The sequence below is a fragment of the Zingiber officinale genome, chromosome 5A (genome assembly GCF_018446385.1).
Source record: "Zingiber officinale cultivar Zhangliang chromosome 5A, Zo_v1.1, whole genome shotgun sequence".
Taxonomy (NCBI): domain Eukaryota; kingdom Viridiplantae; phylum Streptophyta; class Magnoliopsida; order Zingiberales; family Zingiberaceae; genus Zingiber; species Zingiber officinale.
The window spans coordinates 144019375-144046815 of NC_055994.1; the positions used below are offsets into that span (position 1 = coordinate 144019375).

At 37.9% G+C, this 27441-nt stretch overlaps 1 protein-coding gene across 1 annotated transcript; it reads left to right on the forward strand.

Moving 5' to 3' along the window:
- The first annotated feature begins 288 nt into the window (after positions 1-288).
- Positions 289-27298, forward strand: LOC121983342. The gene is made up of 7 exons (XM_042536276.1): positions 289-796; positions 1894-1985; positions 2129-2826; positions 8325-8395; positions 23687-23776; positions 23845-24035; positions 26674-27298. Exons 1-6 carry the CDS (start codon positions 419-421, stop codon positions 23986-23988), a joined length of 1473 nt encoding a protein of 490 aa, XP_042392210.1. The 5' UTR covers positions 289-418; the 3' UTR covers positions 23989-24035; positions 26674-27298.
- Positions 27299-27441: the final 143 nt, after the last annotated feature.

Genomic DNA, 27441 nt, shown 5'->3' on the forward strand with positions numbered 1-27441 from the left:
AATTATGTATTTTTTTATTCTTAATTAAATAGTGAGAGTAAGATAGTAACATTATTAAACATATTATTTTTATAAATTAATGTGTTTAATACTGAATAAATAAAAAATAAAATAAAATTAATGAGCAAGATAGAATAATTTTATATTAAAAAATTTAAATAAATGAGATGATTTATACTGAATTATATTATTAAAATATTATAAATATTATTATTAAAAAATATTTTTAGTTTTTGTTGCAATGCGCGGGAATAGAAGAAGTTCCTGAGAATTTCCGTCCCTATTTTCGTCTTGTCTTGGCATTTCCGAGGCCGCGTTAAAAAGGCGGAGATCGATAGTCTTATTGGAATCTCCATCGCAAAGCTACGGAGGGAACGAAGCGGCGGCCGCGGCGGCGGCGGTGGTGGAAAGGGGAAAAATGGTACCGAACGGGAGCAGCGGTTGCCCCGCGATGGCTTTCCGGTACAACGGTTCGCTGTGCGCGTGCAATCCCGGTAGGTATATGGTGAACGGGAGCTGCGCCATGTTGGACGCCCGGGGTGATTGGGTGATAAGCCCCGGCGGTTCGAGGTCCCCTGCCTTCCTCACCACCTTCCTCCCCTTCGACACCTTCAAGAGCTTCACCCAGTCGCAGGCCGTTATCCTGGAGGCGACTCTTGTCTTCCTCATCGCTTGGCTCGGATTCTGCCTCGCCTTGCGCTTTTCCAGGGTCGATGGCGGCGTCCAAAGTCTCTGGTTCCGGCTCCGCTGGTGGATCAGCCGCGTCGACTTCTTCTATAACACCCACCATTGGCTGGTAAGTCGAACTAGGCAGACCTAAGAATAGGATAAAGGCTTCAGTCGACAAAGAAAAAGTTGCTACTCCTTTCAAGCTCTGAACATTGGCTCAAAGTTTATTTTAATCACCTTAAATGAAATTACAATGCCATAACGTGGACCAATCAGATTATCTTGTGGTTTTATTTAGCATTTTTTGTAAGTAGAAATGCAAGGCTCTTGATAACTTCCTTACATAATTTTTTCTTGTTGGTGCTAAGAAGTAAGTGATGCTGGATGGTTTGAAGTCTAAGCTATAAATGACCAAAACATTTTTTTTCCTCAATCTTTTACTCCATGCGCTCTCATTTTTGAGCATTCAATCTTTACACTCCCAAATTCAAGGAATTCTCATGGGAATTATGGATATTATTCTCCACCAAATGACTCCTATAATCACTTTGCATTCGTATCCCTATTATAGGAATTCTCTTCCTACATGCTCTTTTGTAAAAGTAGATATGGACAATGAAGAAAATTAATTAAAATTTCTCTACAAAATTGCATTGTTCATTTAAAACTTAGTAATTTTTTCCCAAACACCTCTCCACATCATCTCAAACTTCACCTCCATACTCCATCTAAGTAACCTGCCACAATCTTTTGCCAATCACTTGGATATTTGAAAATTACCTCACGAAGTCTTCTCAAACTCACTTGTAACCATATGCATCTAAGATGGAAAACCCAACTTAGAATCCTACTTCATGGTTATGTTCCGATGGGATACATCAATGGATCATATCCCTGTCCACCATATGCAATTGTGCGAGATGGCAACACAATCTATAACATGGAGAACAAACTCTGGATCAAACAAGATAGTCTACTTCAAAATATGATAATGACGATAAATGCCACTATTGCTCCCATGTTTGTTGCAGCCACCACCTCCTAGCAAGGTTGGGACAACTACAACATGACATGGCAACATGTTTCAGTAACTTTTTTTGGCTCCATGTTCTCCTATTTTTAAACATTCAAATCTATGCTCTTCCAATTAGTATGCAATGATCTTCAAGGCATAGATGCTGATTTCCTTTGATCTTGATTTAGTTCTTTTTTCTGTCTTTGTAGGATGATAACAAGGTGGTAATAATGAGGAAAACAGAATTGGGTGGAACATTTTCCGTGGCAAGCTGTATCCTATTTGTTGGACTTTTGTCTGCGTAAGTAATGGATATCACTGTCAGCTTTAGTATCCTCAGAATTCTTTTCAGGCTTGTTAGTTCTATTTTTCATTGTCAGAATATTTCTGTACATCCTAAAATTAGCAACTTTCTATGACAATTTAACTATTAGTGTGTGCCAGCTTGCTGTATCAGATTATTACAAAACGGAGTATTGAGATCCATGGAGTCAGACCTGCAACTGCTGCAGATATATCATTTGTCAATGATTTGGAATTCAATATCACAGTTATTTCTGACATGAGCTGTTCCAATTTACGTGGTCTTGATTCCCTGGTGATTGGTACACCTGGCTTTATTGGTTCCAAAAATGTTTCCTTGTCTACTTATGTTAATCATCAGTGCCAAAACACAAGCATTGGTCCTACTATATCTCTTAAGTGCAACAGTTGCCAGATTCTACGAAGGGAGTATTATATTTCATGGCAGTTTGTTGATCTCCCAATGAATCCTGCAAGTGCTGTTGGCTTCCAGTTCAAGCTGACTGCAAAGAACCCAGCTGACAGTAAGCATGTTAGTTATGCTAGTGGTACAATTAACTCATGTACTTTCTCAAATGATAAACCAAAAACCTTCAGAGGGCAAGATGTGAATGTTTTGAAAATCCATTTGTTTCCTCGGACATATTACAACTTGGAAAACTTGAAACTCATACAGCCACTTTTCCATGACTTCATTCCTGGAACATCTTTTTCTGATATTAATAATCTTCAAGCATCTCTTCAGCAAGTCAAGGATGGTTTATTCAATATCACAGTATATGTCAATTATCTTTCTGATTACATTGTGGAGATCAACAAAAAAAATGCGCTAGGAATCGGTAAGATAACTACTTGTGTATTTAAATGTCATTACAACTAACTTTTCTCTATGATCCTAGTATGAATAACACCACTTTTTATATGCTTTTTGAGTGCTGCCATGTTTTACTACATGCATTCTACACTGATTTAGTCTAGAACAAGGATTTGTCTACTTTCACTTTGCATCAATTTCATCTTTAAATCCCTAGCTAAAACTTCTATACATGGTTTAAAATCTTATATCGTACTAAGCAGCACAATCAAAATGGATATTTCTCATAAATTATTGAAATTCAACATTATTCAACATGACATGGGAAATCTCTCTTGTTGCTATGTTAATCATGTATATGATGAAAAACTAAAGAGGGAGGGCTGTGTGTGTGGGGAGAGAGAAAAGGGGGGGGTGGGGGTGGAATAACCTTTTCTTAACCTTAGACAAATGTTAGGTTGTGTTGGTGCAATTCCTTGCTCTGTTTTCTATTTCCGCTGCGTTCTCTCGAGTTTCTAAAACGTGAAAAAGCGAAACGTGCTATTCACCCTCCTCCAGTGCTTCTTTGATCCTACAGGTTGTAGTAAGCACAAGTATACACAAGAGAAAAAAGCAAGCACGATCCACTAACTAAAGCAATGCAATAATAAGAGAGACATAGAAAGATAGTAATGCAAACTCAATCATTTACGTGGTTTGGTAGCTCCTCGGCTCTTATTTCATGACCTATGACCTTTTAGCATGCCACTCTACGAATGCCACTAATATTCTCTTTCTTGGGTGGAGATACCTCTTATGAAGCCTTTCTATACAAGAGAGTAAAAGAGAGCAACAAAAGTAGAGCACAGTTAAAATAATCTATATTTCATAGTCTACAGGCCCTATACTCATAGCCTTCTTCTAAGCCTTCAAACTCCTAGAACCAGTCTGCTGATTCTTGTCATAGTTAAGTTGACTGATCCTTACCCTCAAATGATTGCCCCTTGCCAATAATTGACTAGATTGTTCAATACTCAATCGTCAAACTATTGCTTCGGCTGACTGATCAAGTTTTTAGTCAACTGCTATGTTGTTTATGTTGGTGTAACTGTTCAATCACTTCTTTAGCCAACTCCTAGCCATCACTAGACTGTTCAAATGTTCAGTCACAGAAAAGAAATTAAATCTTGAGTTAACTCCATGCATCATCAATCAATTAACTAGTTGACTATTAGTCAAACAATGTCAATTTTGCAAAAGTATCAATTGACCCAAAATACTATTAATCAACTGAAACATAGTATTAGTTGGCTTAAGGTACCACAAATCAGTACCAATCGACCCAAAATGCTATCAATCAATTGAAACATAGTAATAGTTGACTTAAGGTACCATCTGCTGATTGCTCAACAGAATTGTTAAAGCAATATGCTATTGTTTCCTGCTCCTATTTCCCTGTTTGAGTTGATAACTAGCACAAGGTTTGTGGAAAAAGTGAGGGTTGATTGTCCAATCGACTCAAGTGTCAATCAACTAAGAATCATGTTTCAGTCGACTAAAACACTAAGTAGGCCAATTCGAAGGCTTTAGTCGAAGTCTAATTTAGGCCTTGATTTCCCCAAGTTACATGTGCACTCATACTCATTGTTACACAAAAATAATATGCTAGGTCACTAGAGAATACCTTTTCCCACCACCTTCATTGAGGTCTTCCTCTTTTTGCCAAACATCCAATTAACCTTGATATGCCAAGCATCTTATCAATCTTAATATGTTAGGACTTCCGTTTGTCAAACATCAGATCAAACTTGATCTGACAGGATTTCTTTTGTTGGGACTTTCATTTGTCTAACATTCGATTACCCTTGATCTTATGGGACTTCTTCTTTTACCAAGCATTTGATCAATCTTAATCTGTCAGGACTTTTTTTTTGATAAAGGTAAATTTTATTAAAGTTGATCAAGAACTTACATGAGGAACACTCAAAAATCTAAATACATGTGTTTGAACCTTTCTAAACAACCTCTCAATGTTTGGCACATCCCCTTCATATTGACTTCAATTTCGGACTTGCCAAATCAAATAGATCATACAAGATATACTCAAATGACGGGTTTTTATATGTCAGGACTTCTTGCTGTCATGTGACCAGCACACTTGTCATGACTTGTCAAATACATAATCTAATTTAAGTCTTTGACATACATCAAAACTAATTATTCCAATAGATGAAGTCGTATTATGTTGACATTAGAAATCCCTTGGCATAGTACAACAAATGTCAAGATTAATTGAAATAATGTTTGGTATTCTTTTGTAACTTAAGTTTTTACAACACAATATCAAAACTAGGTCGTGAGACCTCTTCTTCCATTGCTTGAGGTTTGTGGTGTATAAGGTGCTTTTGCTTCTTCCAAAAGTTCCTTGGTGACGAAATTTATAGCTTATTGTTCTCAGCAGAAGGGACTAAAATGGAAGAATTAAGCAATGATGATTGTTTGCCACTTTCGACTAGAGATGAGGGCAAAAGAGCCTAGCAACATTGATGTCGACACTATATTTGGTAGTGATAGAGGCAAGGCCACTATGAAGGTAGCGTGGTCAGGGATACAATTTATCCTCGTGAAGAGGAGGGTTTATAAATGTTTTTACCTTTGTGTTTGGAGAAGAAAGTGAAGATGATGAGTATCCGTTATTGCCACACGTCTAGCATTAATGGATGTTGAAGCAAGTTGATGTTTTTTGCCTAGGGGATGTGATGTATATGATATTGTGAGTATAAAGGATGATGTGGCATAAGTGAAGAAGAAAAAGAAAATGTATGTGCTCATAGTAGATGAACAAAAGCTTGATTTGTCTAGTGAATTAAATTGAAGGTGGTTGGTTGTGAGAAAAAATAGGGTATAATGGTGGAAAGAATTGTTTTTTAGATTGAGGAAGTTGTTTGATCCAATTCTCTCTTCCCCTTTAGAAAGATTTAACTGGGGAATTTAATAGACCTTTGAGTAGGAAACTATTCCGACTTCCATAGGCGACTAATCTTTTTAAAATTTTGAACTTAAATTTGATTTAAAATTTGAATTTATATTTGAAATGGGCTAATAGTGGGCTTTGTTTAAATTTGGATTTGAATTTTCTTAGGTCCAATGGAATGCAAATAGATTGAGTTTGGTTGATCATGCCCAAATCTGATTAGATTTATTTAAGTAAAAAAAGCACAAAATCCACATGTTTACCTTCCACGATTTCATAGTTCTTTATTATCTCACTTGAATACATCAACAGGTGTGATCATACAATTATGGTGTGTTTACTTGGATAGGACTAGGAGGGAAGAGAAAGAACATGAGCTTGCCATTTTCTTCCAAGTAAATAATGTGATGATGAAGCAAATTTGATTATGCCTAATCCTTTTATTTTATTTTAGTCCAAATCTGCCATAATATAAGAGAAGGATATTGAGTCACTAGCAAAATTATGTGGAGAACTTTAAAAACAAAATATTAGTGTAGCAGCTATTGAGACAATTAAGGATATCTATAAGGATTTAATAACAAGAGTGAAGATTTATTAACGAAAGCATTTCGTATAAAAATAGGGTTCCATCAAGAATCAACTCTAGTACTCTAGTTATGGATGAACTCATTGAACACATCCAATACACTTCACCATGATGCATTGTTTACAGATGACATTGTTTTGGTCGATGCAGTTTTAGGTAGATCATTTTTACAAAAGGATACAAGGGTTAATAGAAATATTTTACATAGGATACAAGCTGGATGGTTGAAATGGAGGAGGATGTTAGATGTTCTTTGTGATCCTAAGGTACCTCTAAAGCTTAAAGGGAAGTTTACAAACGGTCGTTAGATCTACTATGTTATATGGAGTTGAATGTGTAGATATACGTGGATGAACATGATAAAAACGAGAACATTAAATAGAAAGTCAGGGCTGCATATTGAGGGAAAACTTCGAGAGATGCGTTTAAGATGATATGGACATGTGCTTAGGCACCCATAAATATCCTAGTTAGGCAATGCGAGAATATGACAAATACATACATTAAGCAAGAAAGAGGGAAATCAAAGAAGACTTGTAAGCAATGATAAAATAAAATAAAATTTAGTTAAATATAGATGATGATGATATAGTAGAGAATTGAATCTAATGACGTATAGGGAAGTAGGGAACCATATACCCGACTACATTTAGCGGATAAAGGCTTGATTCTTGTTGTTGTTGTTGAAGTGTCAAAGAAAACATAACACACTAATTCTCTTTCAATTTGGTTCACATAGTGAGATAAATACAACATGAATAAAAAGGCAAAAGGAAAGGTTTTGATTTTTCTCTTTTAAATAAAAAAAATTAAAAGAAGAGATTTTGATCTCATTTTGATAATTCTATGTCTACAAAAATAATGTTATTAGTAATGCAAAATATAGATTTAGCATAGGGTTTTTTTTTAGATATAGAATACAAATCTCATATGTGGTCAAGCTCTTTCAGGTAGCTAGAGCTCCTACTTCCTACAAAAGGAAACAAGTAGAAATATGCAAGTATTAATTAGATGAATATAGATTTAGCACAAGTTTGTTTTTTATATATAGAATACACATCTCATATGAGGCTACTGAGCTCCTACTTCCTACCAAAGGAAACAAGTAGAAATAGTTAATTTCTTTTTCAACCAAAAAAAAGGTAGATTCAAAGATTTTAAAACTGTAGTTTGATTATTAAAAATGAGAATATGATATAAGATATATAATGTATTAATGGTGATAACTCGGTAAAAAAAAAGGTTAGTTTTGGTTTTTTCATTTCCCCCCTTGAAGTTTAACTTTTTTTATAAAATGTAGCTTGAAATTTTACAATTGTTAAAATATACTTAAAATTTTCAAACTCTATTAGGTGTATTGAATGTGTACCTATTGCTCTCAAAAACATATGAAAATAATCATTTTGATCATTGTACATTTATATTTAAGAAAATAAATAAGCCATATCAACATAACATTATACAGTACCCAACCATATCCATTTCAGTTAGAGACCAAAACTCCAGCCTCCTATTTCAGATGGATAACAAAAGAACATAGAAGGTTTTTAGCCATCAAACAGCAACTTGAATGGAGAAGGCCTATTCCCAGATTTTAGTACAGTTATAGGCGTGCCTAATACATGTTTAATGTTTTTTATTAGTACTAAGCTGATGTGTACAACTGATATACTGTTTTTCTTCTTCCTTTTATATGTTCACATGTTTAGTGGAAGTATTATTCAATGCAGTGGTAATTTGGTCAGTAGGCTGTTCCTTTGATTAATAGGACATCTCTCGTGGAAGTTTGCCATATTTTGATATAAGCTTTTCAGATAAAATTGTTTCTTGAATTTGAGTTGTAATAGCCTATCACAACGATTATATATTCAGATCAAAAAAAAATCTTCATTAGTAGGATGTCTACGTTGTATGTTTTTCTTCTTTTGTGAAACTAAACATTTGGCATAGTAATAATGTACCCAATGTTTAATACTTGCAGTGACTTTCCTTGCAGATGTGGGAGGTCTTTACATTTTTAGTCTTGCAATTTTCCTCTTGTTTTTGGTGCAGGTAATTAATTTCATGATCCAGTTTTAAGGCTATAGATTTTACTGCATATCATGCTAGTTCACCTTTATATCATTGTCTCATTAATGAATTAAGTGAAGTTTTATACACAGTAGCAAAACCTGGTTGTTAATTTATAAAATTGTATTTGATAATATGAATATAATATTTACTTGATGACATATTTGGATTTCTTTCCAAATATGGTTTTAGTTCATGGGACTTTGGCTAGATGTTGAATACGGAGAAAATATGTTCAATGACCTGAACTGAGTCTCGTCTCCTGGATTTAGTATTTGAAGCTTAATTGGAGAGAACATGAGCTTGCATAAATGATATTGCATCATCATTAATTTTATTATTCCAATCATGTAAGTTCTATTTTCTTTATTTCTGTCTTTAGAAAGAACATCTAGATAGTCTTAAGATCCAAGGTACGGTCCACTCCAGTATCAATAGTTTAGGATTTTGTCTAAAATAGCCAATAATGTCAACATTAGGATCCATATGAATGAAATGTCTTTTAGTAAAAATGTTGTCGCTCACATCTAAATTCATTTTTTTGCTCTCTCTAGCAACATATGTTGGAAAACTGGTGAATGGAAACATAACTTGTGGGTATTAGTCCCACATCAATTAAGTGGCATGCCAACTGATTGATAGTGCATAAGGGGATGTGAATTTAGGGCTTGGATTTCACCACCCCAAGGGTTCTTGTATGAATACGATTGCACGTAACGGATCACGGTCGGGATACATTGTATCCGCATGAATCAGTCATACTTTGCCACAAAACTCTTTTACGTGCTCAGTCCGTGTGGCTCAGTAAGAGCATGCCACTTGGCAATGCCATGTGTTGGCCATGCAATGCCACTTGGCTTGAATGCCATGTGTTGGCCATGCATGCTCAAGCTGCTCGTGTCAAGGCATGCATATGGCTTGTTGTTGCTTTGCATGTTATCTTTACATGCTCTCCAACACGTCACTGGCCATATGTCCTTGACTCAAGTTGAAGATGCTCCTTATAAGAAGGCATGTCTTGAGCAACGAAGGAAACTAGAGAAGCAATTCGGAATTGCTGATTCTGTGTGAGCCAAAGAAGCGACTGGGCATAAGAGTGATTCCCTTATTTCATCCTCTTTTTATTCTGCCGTGCAATTCTTCGCTTGACAGACTTGTGATAGTGTTCAGGTATATGCTTAGTTTGCCATGTCAACCTGTGCTAGGTTGTGTCGTGGTCTCGCCATTTTATCATGGGAAACAGACGTCCAAGGTGACCTCTTAGCACCGTCAGAGGGGACAAATCTGTTTTAAGGAGACTGCCTCGTTGCAGGACTCGGTGTCTTTGTTCCTTGGGCAACGCTCCTCACGCAACTTGGACACGGGCTCCTTATTTGTTCGGCATTCATCTCGAGCTGTCGGCATTAGCGTCCTCGACTCAACATTCAAAGAACTCATTGACGTAGCAACTTGATGATCGGCCTGCCAGGTCGACAACTTGAGATTATCAGCTCAAACTATCTTGACAGATAAGTAAATATTGTCCCTTTGGCAATGTGTCGATAAAGTTTCAACAATCTTAAAACAGATTCGTTCCGTTGAGATGGCGACAGAAGATGTTGAGATGCAACAGGCTCAACATGTGCTGACCTCCTCTGCCCTGATTGGAAATGCTCCAATCACACATGGAGAAAATCCAGAGAAGTTCACCGGATTGAACTTCAAGCGATGGCAGCAGAAGATGTTTTTTTTACCTGACCACGCTGAACTTAGCATAAATCCTGACTGAGGAACCTCCCAAATTTACTGAGGGTGTAAATGATGTGAAAATCATCACTTCAGTCGACAAATCGAACGAGTCTGAGTTTCTATGTAGAAATTACATTCTCAACAGTCTTACCGACTCGCTGTATGTTGTGTACTGTGAGAAGAAAATGGCAAAGGAGTTGTGGGAGTCCTTGGACAAGAAATACAAATCAGAAGATGTTGGGGTTAAAAAGTTTATTGTTGGTCATTTCTTGGATTACAAGATGGTTGACTCCAAGTTAGTGATTAGCTAAGTCTAGGAACTTAAGGTGATCTTGCAAGAGATTCACTTAGAAGGTATGATGCTGAGTGAAACCTTCCAGGTGGCTACAATAATTGAGAAACTGCCTTCTGGCTGGAAGGACTTCAAGAATTATTTGAAGCATAAGCGGAAGCAGATGACTATAGAAGAACTCATTGTAAGACTTCGAATTGAGGAAGACAACAAGAGTTCAGAGAAGAAGCTGTTCTTTCAAGCAACTGTAAAAGCCAACATGGTCAAGCACAGTCAAACCTTTAAACGGAAGAATCCCAAATCTTCTAAGATGACATCTAGAGAGAAAGTTTCAAGAAAAAATTCTCTGGGAAATGCTACAACTGTAATCCAGTTGGTCACAAAGCTTCGGAGTGTAAAAAGCCAAAGAAAAAGTAGGAGGCCAACCTAAGGAATCAGACATGGACCTCTGTGCCATGGTCTCTAAAGTGAACCTAATATTTTTCTTCTCCTCCTCCACTTCCTAGAGAGAGAAGCTCTCCCTTCTCTCTAGGAAGGGAGTGGTTGTTCTTTGCCAAAGAGAGGCGCCACATCAAGCAATCAAGGGGCGGTGAGGGAGGGGATCTTCCCCTTCCTCACCGGCGGTGGTCTACCACCCACCAGCGTCGGCGAGGGCTCCGGCGAGGTTCTCCGACGACTCAAGAAGGAGAGCAAGAGGATGCTTGAAGCCACTGCCAAAAGCTTTCTCTGGTGCAAAGGAGGGGGAGGTTCTTGGGTCCGGCCTCCTCCGGTCGTGCAAGGACACTACCGCCCCACACCACCACCAATTGGAGTCATCTTGGAGCATGATTGGAGGACTTGGCTTGACATGGAGGCGAGCCACAATGGTTGACGATGTGGGAGCTGGGGACCAAAGGGGACAAGTAACGACAAGGTGAACAGCGAGGAGCGCCTTCGTTACAAATCCGCCGACGGTAGCAAGTTTTGTGCCGACGATCGCAAGGGACTGTTTCTTGGCGTACAACATAGAGAGCGCTTGCCGGCCAGTTCACTAGAGGTCCCGCTGTGGTTGCGGAGAACAGGATTGAAGGGCAATGGTTTGGTGCCGCCATGGTGCTCATTGGCCGGTAGGATGACATGTTTTGGAAGGGTTATGCCGACTGCAGTTTTTTCAGATGACTAGCAGATCCTTGACACTTCCGGCGATATTAGTGAAGAAGGGGCTGAGGGTACATTAGATTCAGTGGTAGCAAAGACAAGGGAGGGAGAATCCAGCATCTGCAACTCCGACGAAGTCATTAGCGTAGACTGTGGCAGCAAAAGTCAGAGAGGTTGAATTCAAAGTTTGAAATTTAAATTCCAAGTTTTCGGTGGCAGCAACAGCTTGGAGGGCAGTTGATTCGGTGGCAGCAAAAGAGTGGGAGATTGAATGCGGTTTGAAATTCGAATTTGGAAATTGAAGTTGCTGTGCTTGATTTGCTCACCGTTTTGACCGAATTCAAATTTGAATGAAGCAAATGTGTAGAGGGCAGTTGGATTCGGTGGCAGCACAAGAGTGGGAGATTAGATTGGTTTGAAATTCGAATTTGAAATTTGAAGTTGCCGGGTCTGAATTGCTCACTGCTTTGACCGAATTCAAATTTGAATGAAGCAAATGTGTGGGAGATTAGATTGGTTTGAAATTCAAATTCAAGGTACAGTGCACTCACGTCAAATCTCATTGCATATGCAAATTCAAATTTGAAAATCAAAAAGCAAAGAGTGGGAGATCAAATTGGTTTTGAAATTCAAATCCAGCAAGTGCCGTGTTCCAAGTCAAAGGTCCAACTCATATTGGTTTTGCATGTGATCACCGGTGGACTAAATTCTCATATGGAAATCAGATAAAGCAAAATGTGGGAGATCAGATTCTGTTTGATTCAAATCCAGTCAGTACGTGTCAAAGGTCACAGCTCATTGCATGAAACTTGATCAACTTTTGCTTGGAGTTATCAGATGCTTGGACTCAATTACCGAGTGCGAATCAATTATAGTGCATGGAGTTGATTGCCGTATGCCTGCATGCAAGGAATTGGTTGCTTGGGATTTACCGGTTGCTTGAAATCAATTACCGTGTGCGAGTCAACTTTATTGCATGAAGTCGATGGCATATTCCATGCTGTATGCCAGCGCATGCGAGGGATTAGTTGCTAGAAATCAATTACCGTGTGCGAGTCAACTTCACTGCATGGAGTCGATTGCCGTATACCAGTGCATGCAAGGGATTGATTACTACCCTCTTCATCACGGAGTTGCCACTTGAGGAGCGGGTCAGTTTTGCGTCTCCGGCGTGGAGGTTGGCCAGAGTCAGCTTGCGGAGATAGAGCGCCAAGGAGGGCACAGCAGAGGCCATGCTGATACAGCCACTAGTGAGATTAATGTTTGTTAGTATGGTTGTCTAGTTGGGCTTGTACCCGAGATTTTGTGTACTTGTGATGACGGTTGGTGTCTGCGTATGCCAACCTACTGCTGTGATACGAATGCCTAGCCTTGTGCGGCATTGTATCCTTAGGCGGCCTTATGAATTTCTCGTTCCGATTTGGCATTGGTCCGGACATGACGGGCGGGGACCTTTGAGCCATAGGTTGCTGTACATTTCTTTCGCTTCATATATGATAATTTACCTTTCATCATCAAAAAAAAAAAAGTGAACCTAATAGGTTCCAACCCTCGATAATGGTGGATTGATATCGGTGCCATCAGATATGTGTGTTGTAATAAGGAGTTACTCCACAACTTTGAAGAAGTCAAAGAGGGGGACAAGCTGTTCATAGACAATTTAACAACCTCGGATATTCAGGGCCAAGGGAAAGTGGTGCTGAAGTTGACCTCTAGCAAGGAGCTCACCTTGAACAAGGTGTTGTATGCTCCAGAGATTTGAAAGAACCTAGTATCCGGATTGCTTCTCTGCAAGTATGGGATTCAGATTGTGTTTGAGTTAGACAAGGTTGTGGTGTCCAAACATGAAATGTTTATAGGAAGAAGCTATGTAAATGATGGGCTTTTTAAGCTCAATATAATGGCCATTAGACCTAAGATAAATAAAGACGAAAGCTCTTCTGTGTATATACTTGAGTCTTCCAGGTTGTAGCATAGTAGACTAGGAAATGTGAACTATGATGTATTACGTAGATTAAGTAACATGCAAAGCATATCTACATTCCACCTTGACTCGGAACATAAGTGTGAGACTTGTGTTGAAGCAAAATTGATAAGGTCATCCTTTCAAACATGTTGAAAGAAGTATTGAACCACTCAGCCTAATTCACACCGACGTGTGTGACCTTAAAGGTATACCGATACGTGGTGGGAATAAGTACTTCATCATTTTTATAGATTATCACATAAAATACAGTTATGTGCTTCTTCTTTACAGTAAGGATGAAACTATAGAGAAATTTATTCTCTATAAGAGTGAGGTTGAAAATCAACTTAATAAGAAAATTAAGGTGGTTCCCAGTGATCAAGGCGGTGAATATGTATCACTGTTCGTTGAGTTATGTGCTGAATACGGGATCAGACATGAAGCAACGGTTCCCTATTCTCCTCAGCAAAATGATATTGTTGAGCGAAAGAATTGTACTCTGAAAGAGATGATGAATGCTCTTCTATTGAGTTCTGGACTGCTAGAGCAAATGTGAGGGGGAAGTTGTGTTCACGGCTAATTACCTTTTAAATAAGGTGTCTCGAAAGAAAATAGAAAAGAGCCCGTATGAGTTGTTGACTGGTAGACCACCATCCAACAAATACTTGCGAATATGGGATGTCTTGCCAAAGTGTTGGTTTTTGATTTGAAAATGATTAAGATAGGATCAAAGATTGTTGATTGTATATTTCTTGGATATGCTCATAACAGTAGTGCTTATAGGTTCCTTGTGTTTGAATCACAAATATTGGAGATGCACAAGAACTCGATTATTGAATTGAGAAATGCCTCGTTCTTTGAACATATGTTCCTGTATAAAACCCAAGAGGAAGCTAGCTCCTCAAAATGGACTTATGAAACATAAAGAAAAGAAGAAGTTGATGAACCTATTGAGGTTGAGCTCAGACGAAGCAAAAGAGCTTTAGTAGAAATATCCTTCGGAACGGATTTTATCATTTTCATGTCGGAAAGTGATTCCCAAAGTTATACAGAAGTAGTATGCTGTTCTGAGGGACCTCAATGGAAAGAGACAATTGCATCTGAACTTGACTCTATCTTGCAAAACCACACTTGGAAACTTGTGGCTCTTCCTCTGGGAAATAAACCACTTGGTTGCAAGTGGGTTTTTAAGAAGAAAAGAAAATCAGATGGCATAATTGATAAGTAGAAGGCTAGATTGATAATTAAAGGTTATTGACAACCAGAAGGCCTTGATTACTTTGATACATAATCTTCGGTGTCAAGAATAACCTCCATCAGAGTCTTGTTGGCTATTGTCGTTTTATGGAATTTAGAGATATATCAAATGGATGTAAAAACTGTCTTTCTAAACGGAGATTTAGCAGAAGAAATCTACATGGAACAACCTGAAGGGTTTTCTGCGCTAGGGCAAAAAATAAGGTTTGTAGATTGGTCAAGTCCCTATACGACTTGAAACAAGCTCCGAAACAGTAATATGCAAAGTTTGATGTTTCCACGAAGGAACCACATTTACAATCAATGAATGTGACAAATGTATCTACATGAAAGGCGCAGAGCATGACTATATCATCTTGTGCCTTTATGTAGATGACATACTTATCATTGGGAGTAATGATATGATAATCAAATCCATAAAAACTATGTTGAACTCAAGGCTTGACATGAAAGACATGGGTCGTGCTGATGTGATTCTCGGAATGAAAATTCTGAGAACATTAGAAGGACTTGTTCTGAGTTAGTCCCATTACGTGGACAAGATTTTGGAGAGATTCAACAAAATTGATATCGCGTTGGCACGAACATCGATAGATATGAGTTTATATCTATCAAAAAAATCACAAAGAAAATATCTCTCATGTAGAGTACTCACGAATGATTGGAAGTTTAATGTACCTGATGAGTCGTACACGACCAGACTTGGCCTACGCAGTTAGTAAACTGAGTAGATACACGAGTAATTCCGATGTCGAACACTAGAAAGGGATAACCCGAGTACCGAGGTATTTGAGGTATACTCGTAGATATGATCTGCACTATACCAGATATCCTACTGTGATCGAAAGATACAACGATGTCAATTGGATATCTGATACGAATGATTCTAAAACCACAAGTGGATATGTCTTTACTATGGGGATGCATCCATTTCATGGATCTTCTAAGCAAACCGTAATAACCAAATCCACGATGGAATCTTAGTTTGTAGCTCTTGACAAATGTGGTGAATATGTTGAATGATTACGACAATTCTTAGAAGATGTTCCAAGATAGTCAAAACCTGTGTCGGTAATTTGTATATATTGCGATAGTCAATTAGCAATTAGTCAGACACAGAGTTATCTGTATAATGGTAAGTCTCGACATATACGTCGTAGACACAATACCATTAGATAACTACTTTCGACAGGAGTTATCACTATTGACTATGTACAGTCAAAGGATAACCTAATAGATCCGCTAACCAAAGGGTTAAACAGGGAGTTAGTTGCTAGCTCATTGCGAGGAATGAGCTTGATGTAAGTATAGATGCCGATTGTAGGTGTAAAGAAAACCCAACCTATGCTGTCTGGAGATCCTAAGAATTAGGTTCAAAGGGACAACCTAATCGCACTAAAAGACAATCACTGTGGGGAATGGCTCGATAACTTAGTGACTAGATGAAGGGTAAGCATTCTTGCTTTTAATGATCACAGTAAAGTCATGTGAAAGACTCTCAAGAGATCATCTATGTGAAAAAGAAGTGGGGCTGCTTCGAAGAGAATTGGATGCATAATTCTTAGCGCTTCTCACATAATCAGGTGTATTCATGGCTATGAACGAACACACTCATAAAACCTAAGCTATATTAGGAAGAGTCCTGGGTAAGATCTCTGTCATGCTTACATAAACGACAAAATAGTTCAAAGACATCGCGTCTACTGATAGATTTTCACAAGAGAAGGTTTAAAGGGTAACACCTACCTATCCTATACACGATTCAAGTGCCGAAAACTATCATGTACTCTGTTTCCATTCATGTGGGGGAGTGTTGGAAAATAAGTGAATGGAAACATAACATGTGGGTATTAGTCCCACATAAGTTAAGTGGCATGACCACTGATCGATAGTGCATAAGGGGGTGTGAATTCCGGACCGCGGTTGGAATAAAATGTATCCACGTGAATCAGTCAGACTTTGCCACGAAACTCTTTTACGTGTTCAATCCATGTGGCTCAACAGGAGCATACCACTTGCAATGCCATGTGTTGGCCATGCCATGTGTTGGCCATGCAATGCCACTTGGCTTGAATGCCATGTGTTGGCCATGCATGCTGCCACAATGCATGCTCAAGTTGCTTGTGTCAAGGCATGCGTATGGCTTGTTGTTGCTTTGCATGTTATCTTTACATGCTCTGCAACATGTCACTGGCCACATGTCCTTACCTCAAGTTGAAGACACTCTTTATAAGAAGGCATGTCTTGAGCAACGAAGAAAACCAGAGAAGCAATTCGGAATTGTTGGTTCTATGTGAGCCAAAGAAGCGACTGAGCATAAGAGTGATTCCCTTGTTTCATCTTCTTTTTGTTCTGCTGTGCAATTCTTCGCACGACATACACTCGTGATAGTGTTCAGGTATATGCTCAGTTCGTCACATTAACCTATGCTAGGTTGTGTCATGGTCTCGCTATTTTATTGTAGGAAATAGACGTCCAAGCATGACCTCTTAGCACTGTCGGAGGGGACGAATATGTTTTAAGGAGACTATCTTGTTGCAGGATTCTGTGTCTTTGTTCCTCGGGCGACGCTCCTCACCCAACTCGGACATAGGCTCCGTATTTGTTCGGCGTTTGTCTTGAGTCGTTGGCATCAGCGTCCTCGACTCGACACTCAGAGAACTCACAGACTTAGCAATTTGGTGATCGGCCTGCTAGGCCGATAGTTTGTGTAGGAGCAGCGGAGACCGGCAAAAGGGGGGTGAATTGCTGAAAACAAAAAATAAAAGTACCCTCCTCGGATTTCAACTCAGAAATAAATGCAGCAATAAAATAATAGCAACTAAATTAAGGAAACAGAAAAAGAAACAGGAACAGAAGAGACTCAAGGATTTAACCTGATTACAACCAAGGAGGTTGTTAATCCAGGACAGTAGAAAAAGCGCAGTAGGAAAAATCTCCTTCTCTAAAGGCGGAGAAGCCTTTTACACTTTGGAAGCTCACTAGTTGCTTAGGAATTGCTTACAGATTGATTGCTTGAGTTGTTGTTAATTTCCTAGCTCCAGGGGCTTTTATATAGCTCCTGGAAAGTCTATCCCGAGGGTCCAAGGCGCCTCCAACAAGGTTCAAGGTGCTTCCAGTTCGGTCAGCGGATAAACTTTATCCGCAACGCAAACGGTCAAAACTGACCTGTTGAAGGCGCCTTCAATAGGGTTGAAGGCGCCTTCAAGCTGGAGGCGCCTCCAAGCTGGCAGCTCATTTTCCAGTCTGGTTTCTTCAGCTTCTGACGCTCCGTTCTTTTGGGTGATTGCGGCCAACCGGAATAGGGCTCACCCGAACCCAATTCCCGGCCTTCTCCTCGAGCAGTCTTCGGTCCCGACTTAACGTCCCTCGAACGCCGCGCACGCTCTTCACGCCCACCGGAGTACTCTTCTGCAGCTCTCTCGTCCTTCGGACGCACCGAGCCCGTCGGCTCCCTTCCCTGCCGTCCTTCTCACTAGCTGCGTCTTCCTCTACACTCAGACACAGGGATCAAACACAGCAGGACCTAACCAACTTGGTTGATCACATCAAAACTACCACGGGGTCCAACAATCTCCCCCTTTTTGATGTGCATCAACCCAAGTTCAAGTTAGGGTAACAAATAGACATAAATAATAATTTTAAAGAAAAATTACTAAACTAACATATTTAAGCATAATTTTGCAATAAATAAAATTGCAACACATTTTTAAAAAAATAGGTAAAATTTTCATTTTCCTAATTCTCCTTACTCCCCCTAAACTTGTACCTTACTGTCCCCCTTTAATCACAGCAAAAATGGGGTCTTAAGTAAGAAAAAAAATTGCAAGTAAGATTGAAGTTTTGGAAAATTTTTCTAAGTAAAAATGAATTTTTGAAAAATTTCGAAGTTAAATTGAATTTTTCAAAAAAAATTTCTAAGTTAAAAAAAATCCTAAGTAAATTTTTTTAAATGTTCCCAAAATAACAGTCTATGTCAAATGAAGTTTTCCAAGAAAAAAAAATTTCTAAGAAAAAAAAATGATTGATAAACTTTTAAAGCATTATTTAATTCTAATTTTTAAATGCTTTTTCAGAAAGTTAATTAAACCTTTCATTTCAATATTTCAGATTCCAAGTTGTGGCGAGGCACTAGGCCTTCTTGGTTATTGGAGCAACAAGCACTTCCTTGACAAAGCTTTATAAAGAAATTTACTGTTTAATTTTCTTCTTTGAAAGCACTAAGTCTAATATTTCAACTAAGATCAAATATTATGATTTTTAAATTTCCATTTTAACTTCTCATAATTTCTCAATTCAAGGTTTTTTATAATTGTAGCAAAAAATATTGAGCACGCAGAAAATTGTATATTTTCTATTGTTAGTTTGTCAAAATCTCTTAATTGACAAATTGTGTCTTTTAACTCAATATTCTTTAATAGTTTTTCAGTTTTTAATTCAAAATATTCTTTCGACGAAATAATTTGTAATTTACGAAAACCTTTCGGCAATATCTCAATTGAATCAATTAATTTGCCAAGAGGTGGAGACCATACCTGACTTACCTTGTCGGCGGTTGATTCTCCCCCTGTTATGTTGTTTTCGTCTTCTGATATTTCTCCCCCTTCATCGATGCTCATTTGTGATGAGCATTCTAGGTCTTCAAGTTTGAGTTTTAGTTACTGGTTCTGTCTCGGCACTTACCTCGATTTCAGACTCTTCTGACGTCGGGTCAGTGTCCATCGAGGAGTCGGATTTAACTTCAATTTGTTCTTCATGGAGTCTTAAGAACTTTTCCCAAAGTTCTTTTGCACTTCGGTAGTTGCCAACTTTAACGAGATCTTCATCTGGTAGTACGCTTAGAAGATGAAATTCAGCCCGAGCGTTTGCCATAGACTCGTCACGTTGGTTATTGGTCCAGAGGTGCATCTCAAGTTCTTCTCCATTCGTTGTCTTTGGTGCTTCATAACCAAATTTCATTATTAATAAAATATTTAAATCTGTGTTAAGATATACCTCCATCCGGTGTTTCCACGTCGCGAAGTTTTCGACGAATTTCGGGGGATCAATATTCGCTCCGGCCATCGTCTTGATCGTAGTGCTTCAGTTGGCGGTTAGTCCTTCTGAGGCGATCAGGCTCTGATACCAATTGTAGGAGCAACGGAGACCGGCAAGAGGGGGTGAATTGCTGAAAACAAAAAATAAAAGTACCCTCCTTGGATTTCAACTCAGAAATAAATGCAGCAATAAAATAATAGCAACTAAATTAAGGAAACAGAAAAAGAAACAGGAACAGAAGAGACTCAAGGATTTAACCAGGTTACAACCAAGGAGGTTGTTAATCCAGGACAGTAGAAAAAGCGCAGTAGGAAAAATCTCCTTCTCTGAAGGCGGAGAAGCCTTTTACACTTTGGAAGCTCACTAGTTGCTTAGGAATTGCTTACAGATTGATTGCTTGAGTTGTTGTTAATTTCCTAGCTCCAGGGGCCTTTATATAGCTTTTGGAAAGTCTATTCCGAGGGTCCAAGGCGCCTCCAACAAGGTTCAAGGCGCCTCCAGCTCGGTCAGCGGATAAAACTTTATCCGCAACGCAAACAGTCAAAACTGACCTTTTGAAGGCGCCTTCAAGCTGAAGGCGCCTCCAAGCTGACAGCTCATTTTCCAGCCTGGTTTCTTCAGCTTCCCACGCTCCGTTCTTTTGGGTGATTGCGGCCAACCGGAATAGGGCTCACCCGAACCCAATTCCCGGCCTTCTCCTCGAGCAGCCTTCGGTCCCGGCTTAACGCCCCTCGAACGCAGCGCACGCTCTTCACGCCCACCGGAGTACTCTTCCGCAGCTCTCTCGTCCTTCGGACGCACCGAGCTCGTCGGCTCCCTTCTCGTGCCGTCCTTCTCGCTAGCTATGTCTTCCGCTCGACTTCCTGTGCTCCTAAGCTCCTGCACACTCAGACACATGGATCAAACACAGCAGGACCTAACCAACTTGGTTGATCACATCAAAACTACCACGGGGTCCAATAGTTTGAAATTATCAGCTCAAGCCATCTTGACAGATAAGTAAGTACTGTCCCTCCGACAGTATGTGGATAAAGTTTCAACAACATATCCTTCCAAGGAGTTATGCCCAAGCTCATTTGTGGCTATTGATGTCTCACATCACATTACACACCACCAGTGCAACATGCTGCATTGCCTAAATAGTAGATTGGTAATGGGTAAAAAAAAGGAAAAGAAAAGAAACGAGGGTGGAAGATATTATATATTCACCACCTGTCTATTGTGAAAACTTTTATGTGCATAGTAGAGTATGTGAGAGTTATGAGATGTGAGTCCAGGTTATCTCAATTATCAACCATACAAATAAAAGAGATTACTCATGGACATCTTTAGCCTTTGAACCAAGGTTCAAATTTGTGTCAGATTTTTTTTTTTTATTTTGACATTATTTTGGTATCGTGTTGGCGTTTTGATGTATGATGTTGGTAAAGATTTGGTGGAATGAGGGATATGAAGAAAAAGAATATAACCTAATTATACGCTTAAGTTCGAATTTTGTATTCTACCTAAAATGAAATGTATAGTATTTTTGACACAAGCTAAAAAAACATTATCTCAATTCATCTTGGCCTATTGTAGAATGCCAAAGGTGTCGAGTATTGGCATGACCAGATACTTATCAATTTGATCTACTGTGTCAAAAGGCGTCGAGTATTGGCATAAACCCATACTTATCAATATAATTGATATAAGGCACAAGAGACATTGCCGATTATCATTAATTTATCGGAACAATATGTTTCGATCGTGCTACCCTGAATGGTACATAATTTCAAATCATACTTTGACTTGACTTCGTTAACCTTTCCTATTGAAGTTGTAGAGAGAGCATTCAAAAAATCTCACTGTACATCTATTATCCATATTCTTTGGTTATTCACATCAATGAAGGATAGGAATTTACTGAAAATGGCTTGCAATGATGAAATGCTTCAGCTTTTGGATGAGTTCATCTTATATGGAAAATCTACAACTTTGATTCATTGAGGTTAATGTATGTAGTGTATGATTTGCAGAGAGTAACATCCTAACAAGTATTAGGACTAATTGAGTCACTGGATTAGTGCAAGCAACTTGTCTGTTCAAAGGGATTTGGCCTTGGCTGAGAGTCCTAATTTATTCCACATTGTTGATTATTATCATAGGATGTAAATAGGTTTGAAGTCTCTCCTCTTTTTATTCTTGAGGTTATCAGATGCTTTTTGACATTCACAGAATCACATTTCACCAGTATTTCAAATGTTGACAGTAGGGTGAAGCAGTGGCCCCATCAGTTCCTGGTTTCTCTGGTTGAACCAAGATAAATTCCAATTCAATTGGGTTGATCTAACTAGACCAGTTTGCCTTACTCTTCTTAGATTTACCATTTATTTGGTCATGCATTTGGTTAGTTTTAAGTTTGCCAATAATTAGAGTATAGATCCTTAACTTACTAGGAAGGTGGATAAAAATTGTGTAAAATTTTAAGTTAATATTTGGGCTATGCTTGATTAACCAATAAGACTAATGGTATTAGATATAATAGGCTTTAGAAAATGTAAAGAGAGAAATATTTCCAATATTAAAAGAACAAGATCGTGGAATTTCAAGAACAAAAATATAAAACTTTTTGAAGACAGAATGATGAAAGAGAAAAGTAGTTCCGAATTCTTATGGTGGAGTTGGGAGAAGAAAGGAATATAAATTAATTATATTGAGTTGGGAGAAAGGATACATATCATAATGCTAATATAAATGTTAGAGCTATTAGGAGTAGGATAAAAGATTTTCCTATAGCTATACGACAAGAACCAATCTTTTTGCATTAGTACTAGATGAACTAATCAATCCTTTACAAAATAATATCCTTGGTGCATGTTATTTACATATTGTGTTAATTAATGAGAGTAATTAGGTTAAATTTGAAATTTTAATTGTGAAGGAAAAGTTAAAAAAAAATCAAAGGGTTAAGATGAATAGACTAAAAACTAAATATATGAAAAATGCCTTTAGTAAGAAGAAAATGATTGATAGATATGTAAGATGAATGCACAAGGAATCCTTCTAGTACGAGTTTTAAGTATCTTGAATCTATTATCTAACTAGAAAGAAACGGACATTGATGTTTAATGAAGATAATAAAGAATGAGTGGTTAAAATCGAGAAGATTCTAAAGTCTTGTGTTACCATCTTGTCCCTTTAGGCTAAAAGAAAATTTGTAATCAGATTATGGTACCAACTGTTATAGGGTTGTGCATTTGTGTATTAGGAATCGTGTATAAAAAGCTTTATGTAGTAGAGCTGAGGATGCGCTTAAATAAATGTGTGGAGTTACAAAAAATAAAATAAAATAAAATTCTAATACTCAAGAGAAATTAATTGCATAAACGATGATAAAAATAAAAAAATCTCAATTGTTATTGAACATCTTACCAATAAGTTCTCTATTAGAAGAGTTGAATCTATTAAAATGGAAATGTACAGGGTAGAAGATGACCAGAGAAACATTAGTTAATATAATAAAAAAAATATTTTAGTAATTATATGGAAGAGCTCCATTGAATTGGAGGGATAACATTCATATGACTAACTTCAAATAGTTTGAACAAACATGACTCCATGATAATAATGATGATCTGATTGAAAACCTTGCTAATATGCTTATGTGGTCCTTCATCAATTATTTCATCCTTTTGGTACACCCTAATGGACTCATATATCAAGTTTTCTTTATTGAATGTATCAAAATTTTATCACTGTTGATCCTTGAATTACAAACGAGGATGACATTTGAAATTTCAATTTCTTTATTTCAGATCATGTCTCTTTCTGTATGTAGATTTCTTAATTGACTGCTTTGCACTTCATCATATATCAGTTTGAGGGCACAATCAAGAAACTTCGTTCTGAGGATACTGCAATGAGGAATATTATTAGACAAAATCATGCAAAAAGGAACTGGGATAAGGTATATATGATCTAACATTATTGTTTGTATGAATTTTAACATCAATGCTAACATCTAATACACAACAGGTAAGGAAATATGTCATGTACACATGGGGTGCAAATATCTCGGCAATTGATGATAACAATTCTAAACGATGTCGAAGAATGATGCTTGATTCTTGCAGTGGAATCCAAGCACTCCACAGAAAAAAAACAACCAATTCGAATTAGGTGCATTCCTGTCGAGATTCCAGAAGAAGCTTCGCAACATCTCAAAGGTAAATTTTAGAAGTTTAGACCGCAATTCTAGTATAGCAATTTAGTGATTCTTTTTTCACTAGTAAATGTGTCGGATGGATTGCATATAGTGCCATATCGTTGTTGTTTCACTATTTTTTCACATTATTAGAAATATTACATCTTATTTAAAATTATTCATTGTAAAAAGCAGCTCTTTGTAATTACTTATAGAATATTAATAGCTGGTATAAAATTTACAATTTATATTAACGATATTACTACAAGTTAAAATAAATTTTTTTACATATAATTGAATCATAAAAAATGTAAATATAAATTGCACTATATAATCCAACCATATGAAAAACAGGAAAGAACTAACATTGTTAATCTTTTTAAAAAGTAAAATACTAAAAGTAGTCTAGTTTAGCTATAGTAAATATGATAATATGAAGAGACATTGATAAACTAAATTCTAGTCATCTTAGTTAACAAAAGTTTAACATTAATGTAGTGCAATTAGAATATACTATATATTTGTAAAAATATAAAAGTTTATAACAAGTTCTTTAATTAAAATAATATCATGTTGTTTTTGCCTGTGACCATTTCTAATTTCTTTTTTATATATAGTGGATGGAGGAACTACTTTTTCTGTTTTTTCTTTATGGAATTTTCTAAAAGAGTTCTATGGTAAAGTTTGAGGTCCCTTCTGTACATATGTATAGATTCTTGTGATTTAAAGCTTCTTTTTAGTCAAGACCTTAGCCAAATAATATAAATAACCTTGAATATTCCTCGTTAAAATTTTGGACTAGTAGACATATTTTACTATATCTTGAACCTGTTATAATCTTCTAGAATTTCATTGTGTAGGAGCAGCGGAGACCGGCAAGAGGGGGGTGAATTGCTGAAAACAAAAAATAAAAGTACCCTCCTCGGATTTCAACTCAGAAATAAATGCAGCAATAAAATAATAGCAACTAAATTAAGGAAACAGAAAAAGAAACAGGAACAGAAGAGACTCAAGGATTTAACCGGGTTACAACCAAGGAGGTTGTTAATCCAGGACAGTAGAAAAAGCGCAGTAGGAAAAATCTTCTTCTCTGAAGGCGGAGAAGCCTTTTACACTTTGGAAGCTCACTAGTTGCTTAGGAATTGCTTACAGATTGATTGCTTGAGTTGTTGTTAATTTCCTAGCTCCAGGGGCCTTTATATAGCTCTTGGAAAGTCTATTCCGAGGGTCCAAGGCGCCTCCAACAAGGTTCAAGGCGCCTCCAGCTCGGTCAGCGGATAAAACTTTATCCGCAACGCAAACGGTCAAAACTGACCTGTTGAAGGCGCCTTCAACAGGGTTGAAGGCGCCTTCAAGCTGGAGGCGCCTCCAAGCCTGCTGGAGGCGCCTTCAAGCTGGAGGCGCCTCCAAGCTGGAGGCGCCTCCAAGCCTGCTGGAGGCGCCTCCAAGCTAGCAGCTCATTTTCCAGCCTAGTTTCTTCAGCTTCCGACGCTCCGTTCTTTTGGGTGATTGCGGCCAACCGGAATAGGGCTTACCCGAACCCAATTCCCGGCCTTCTCCTCGAGCAGCCTTCGGTCCCGGCTTAACGTCCCTCGAACGCCGCGCACGCTCTTCACGCCCATCGGAGTACTCTTCCACAGCTCTCTCGTCCTTCGGACGCACCGAGCCCGTCGGCTCCCTTCCCGTGCCGTCCTTCTCGCTAGCTGCGTCTTCCGCTTGACTTCCTGTGCTCCTAAGCTCCTCCACACTCAGACACAGGATCAAACACAGCAGGACCTAACCAACTTGGTTGATCACATCAAAACTACCACGGGGTCCAACACATTGATGAAACTTAATCGTGGGGTTGAATATGGAGGATTGAGGTTATCTCGCTTGCTATATTTTGTTAACAAACTAGGAAATTAAGTTGTATTTCATTGAACAATTCTACACTTAACCCTCTTATTCGTTGTTGTCCCCATAGTAGCAAATATTATGTGAAATGATTGTTACAGCTTCTGAAGGGTTGAAGCTCAGTATTGCAACTTCTATAGAGTTGTAGATTGATTCTACGCTTACCCTGATGGCTAATGTAGGTGACTGGCTTGTTTCTTAGCATATTTTTTTCAGTGCATGAAAACTGAGCTAGACTGACATGATAACAGAATTAGGTTCATCTATTCCCTTCTTACATGTGTTGAACATTGACAAATCAAACATAGTTAATCTGAGTGAACACCCAACACTCCTATTGGTCAAATTTAATAAATTCCAAAAACAAATATGTCAAAAACTTAGAACCATGCCTGTGCTAGATACTCACAACCAAGTCTAAGGGAGCGAACACTCAATATTCCTATTGATCACATCTAACAAATTCCAAAAACCACAATGTCAAAAACTTAGAACCATCCTGTACTATACTCACAACCAAGTTGAAGGAATCCTTATTCTCCACTGCATTGTTTTTTTTTTTCCTTTTAATGAGAATGAATGTGCACTGCTTCATCCACATTTCTTTTATTTGTTTGTTTCCTTTAAAGCCATATTTTTTTTTAAAAAAAAGATGGTTGCTGGCTGCTACCTCCTGGCTCCTGATACACAGATTATAAGGCAATGTTACCTTTCACGCTTTACTCCAATTTGGATACTACAGCACTGTTTAACTGTTATGACAGATTCTATTATGTAGCCTTGAGAAGCACGTTAGAAGAAAATGAAAATGCGATGGGACCAGGTGCTGAGGTGGATTTCTGAAAAGGTTTACTAGCAATCTTCAGTTTTAAGGAAATTACTGCTCAAGGATGCACCGGACTCTGCAATATGACATCCCTATTGTTCTGCCATATGGAGTTAAGACTATCAAATACTGATTGATTATGTCGGAGTGATAATCTTAATGCCCCAGAAACATGTTCTGTGATATATTTGAACACGAGAAGCCTCACCTTTTGTTCAAGGCGGTTCATGTGTTTAGAGAAGCCATTGAATCTGAGCAGATTTTTCAGGAATTGGCTAACTGGCCGGTTATCCTAGTTCAATTTATTCAACAACATTTTAATATTACACTGAGATTTTGCTTCCTTCTTGGAATTGGAAGTTACTAGTTCATGGTGTTTGGTACTTGCGGCATATGCATCTGGGAAAGACACCTACATTTATTGGTATTTACTTGTTGATCGACGCTTTTATCTGTATCTGAAAAGTTGTTCCGAGAATGAAGAGTAACCATTCCACAGGCTTAGAAATAGCATGATTAATACTCATACCTATAGCAGTGTTGCATTGATAGCATGCAAATATCAAAAGAATCTAATAATTACTATGGGCATATTGTTCATTTTATCATTGAATATGAGTATGTGGATGGAAATAAATTTTTAGCTTTTACTCAAATTGACTGAGACTCACCTCCACTCAATTGAATCTAATTAAAGATTTTAATT